This window comes from Etheostoma spectabile, chromosome 2, assembly GCF_008692095.1.
Source record: "Etheostoma spectabile isolate EspeVRDwgs_2016 chromosome 2, UIUC_Espe_1.0, whole genome shotgun sequence".
NCBI classification, from domain to species: domain Eukaryota; kingdom Metazoa; phylum Chordata; class Actinopteri; order Perciformes; family Percidae; genus Etheostoma; species Etheostoma spectabile.
The window spans coordinates 3,582,940-3,585,820 of record NC_045734.1 but is presented as its reverse complement, the minus strand read 5'-3'; the positions used below and the strand labels follow the sequence as shown (position 1 = coordinate 3,585,820).

The window sequence follows — 2,881 nt, the reverse complement described above, 5'->3', positions numbered from 1 at the left end:
TAAAATTGGAGAGTGAAATGGTTTCAGAGGGAAAGAGAATATAGAAAGACTTTGTGACTGGACAACTCTCTAGACAAATCAGAAGCCTTTTGTCCCCGAGCTACCTTAGTAAGCCTGGCCAGGGTGCGCTCCGTCTCCCTCAGAGTGCGGAGGGAGGTGCTGTAGTGGGCCTGCTGAGCCTCTTGCTGGGCCTGCTTCTGGCTGATCAGCCTTTTGGAGGTGGCACTGTCCATCTGGGACCAGTTCAGCTGCATAGTTAGTGTCTCATTTTGCTCCTGCTCTTCAGTAATTAATCTCTTGTAACCTTCGATCTCTCTGTCCAGCAAGATCACCTGATGATCAATGGTACTAAGGGAAACAAAGCAAGCAGTAAAGATGCATGCTTTTATTACAAGCCGCGACAGTGATGCGGGCTAAGTAAACAGATACCATAGAATAATGGTAATGGTAAAAGTGATGGACAATTCCGCTCCCAACCTGTAGGGGGAACGAAGAGTAAAAGTGCTTTTGTGCCTACTGTAAAGGTGATGGTTGACAAGTACCGGTATGTAATGCTAATGTAATTCTTGGTGGGTAACATAAGATTACAACACCATTCAACACGCTCAGTTATTTTTAGTATGATTGTTTTGACAAAATTTAACAACTCTGGGCTAGCTAACCCACAAATTCATCAGTAATGTTAACTGTATAGATAGACGACTAATCTAATGGTAATTTAGCCAGCCCACCCCTGTCTGTCTGCCTCAGTCTCCTGGCGCTGCGAGGCTTCAGTCGGGATGAGAGCTGACAACAGCCCCAGGGACACATCCATTCCACAGTCAATCCCCAGCCAGCTAGCCACCAGCCCGGTCAGCACTTAACTCCGGTGCTAAGGACGCTAACGGCAGTTTACTGAACCGTCGGGAAACCGACCCAGGTACCCAAGTCAGAACAGCGGCCATTTGTTAAGTTACACTTCCGTTAGCATTAATGGTGCACCCCTCTTTCGCTTTTAGCCGCCTTTACAGTTAGCAAAATTTACCAGACAAAACAAAACATACCAATAGTAATTTAAAGATGTGGTAGCATTGGATCTGGACGGGAAGGATAACTCTGGGAAATGGAAGGGGTGTGCAATTTTGATTTTATTTTGCATATCGTTACAGCCCTAGTCACCACTGTGCAAGAACCAGTCACACAACTTTACAGGTGTGCAGTTGTGGTCCAAGCAAGGGCTCTGGAAGTAAGGAGGTATGAACTAGGGAAAGGGCCCCCTATGTTCCACCCCTGGCCCCATTACCGTGCAAGATACAGTCAAAAAACTTATCAGGTGTGTTGTTGATAACAAAATTAAGGCCAAGATGAAAGATGGGTGTGGTCAGAGCATTGGCGCCAGAAGTAGTGGGGTAGAAAGTAAGGAAGGGCCCACCCACACTTTTCAAGTTTCTGGCCAAAATTGACGCCTTGGCTAGTGTGATCCTATTGCAAGATGGTCTCTAGCATTTTGTGTCCAACTAAATTAGTGTTGTATTTTCTACATATTACACACATCTGCATATATTTTGCTTAAGCAAACCAACAATATATTCCTGCAGAGGGACACAATCCTCAGAATGCTGTTCATGAGCTTCAGTCTTCAGGGACATTGTTAGTTACCTGTATGTTTAAAATGCATTAACACATTTAAAGTACACTAGCATATTAATTTTCAGCCTTTCCTTGCACCCATTCTCACCACACAGCCTCCTGCATTGCACTGAAGGCCTCGTCTCGTTTCCTCATGCCCACCAGGCTGCTGCTCCACTGCTGCAGCAGCTGTTTACGCGACATCTCCAGATACTGCATTTCCATCTCAGCCTGCACAGACAAAAACATGAGTGGACATTTGTCGTGACTGATGTTATGTATAGACATAGACACTCATAGAATATGAGAATGAGAATATAAATAGTATATTACTTCATTCAACCAACATATGTTGTTCTGAAAGGGAATCAATATGGGGGTTTGGGGACAACGGCATGTCCAGCCAAAGTTTCTCTTTTTCTGCTTAAATGTTGTTGTGTGAGACAGATACTGAAGGCTTGAGTCCATCAAATCAAGTTAATACTGTACTGTCATAATAATCACAGGTACTATGTTGTCTTCGTTGTCTGTTGAGACACACGTTAAATTATTAGTTGTACTCAATATGTTTTTCATGTTTTAAAGATAATCAATATATTTACATTAACAATGAATTAAATGTGAAAGGTGTCACTTGTAGAAATGAATTCACAGATACTGTAATTACCACTTGACACTGCAGTATTTTAGCATCATTTAGTTCACTGTTTTGGTTTTCTGGCCTATTACGGATTGTACGCTACGTGCCCAGCAACAAACAGCCAACAAAGTCAGTGACTAGCATTAGTATGTGAACAAAGTGGAGCAGCTAAGTAGCCAGATTTTCCTCTTTCGAGTTCGTGGAGAGCTAAAAGGGGATTGAATGTTGGACTTACATTTGTTATTTGAAGGCGGATGTTGCTTTGTACTCGGTGGATGTGTAGTTAGCCAACTGCTTGCTAACACATTTACCATAACAACTACACAAGGTGATAATTTGTCAATGTTTCAGTTTACAGTTAGTATCCATGTGTCCAAGTTGTCAAAATATATAATGTAAATGCAGCTTTATTCTTTAACTGGAAATGGTTTCAGTATTAATAGTTACACTAATGCACAGTACTTGCTTTGTGATTGAAGCCACTTTCAACTCAAAGGTGTATACTGTATTACCTCAGAGAGAGCCTCTTTGGCTGCCTGTGTCTCCTCTGCTTGAGCTTTGGCTTGGGCCTCGTACATGGCTATCTGCTGTGTCAGCCTCTCCATTTCCTTTGTTAGACGCTCCACATACATG

General features: G+C 42.7%; 1 protein-coding gene across 2 annotated transcripts in view; it reads right to left on the bottom strand.

Annotated features, from left to right (window-relative positions):
- The window catches only part of ccdc40 (coiled-coil domain 40 molecular ruler complex subunit), a 19,027-nt gene that overhangs the window by 9,336 nt on the left and 6,810 nt on the right, over positions 1-2,881 (bottom strand). For both annotated transcript variants that reach the window (XM_032536066.1, XM_032536062.1), the window contains exons 8-10: positions 2,761-2,881; positions 1,718-1,839; positions 105-348 (exon numbers count right to left, since the gene is read on the bottom strand). The exon at positions 2,761-2,881 is cut by the window's right edge and continues 1 nt beyond it. In XM_032536066.1, the coding sequence (XP_032391957.1) occupies positions 105-348; positions 1,718-1,839; positions 2,761-2,881 (487 nt within the window). The remainder of the gene's footprint in view (positions 1-104; positions 349-1,717; positions 1,840-2,760) is intronic.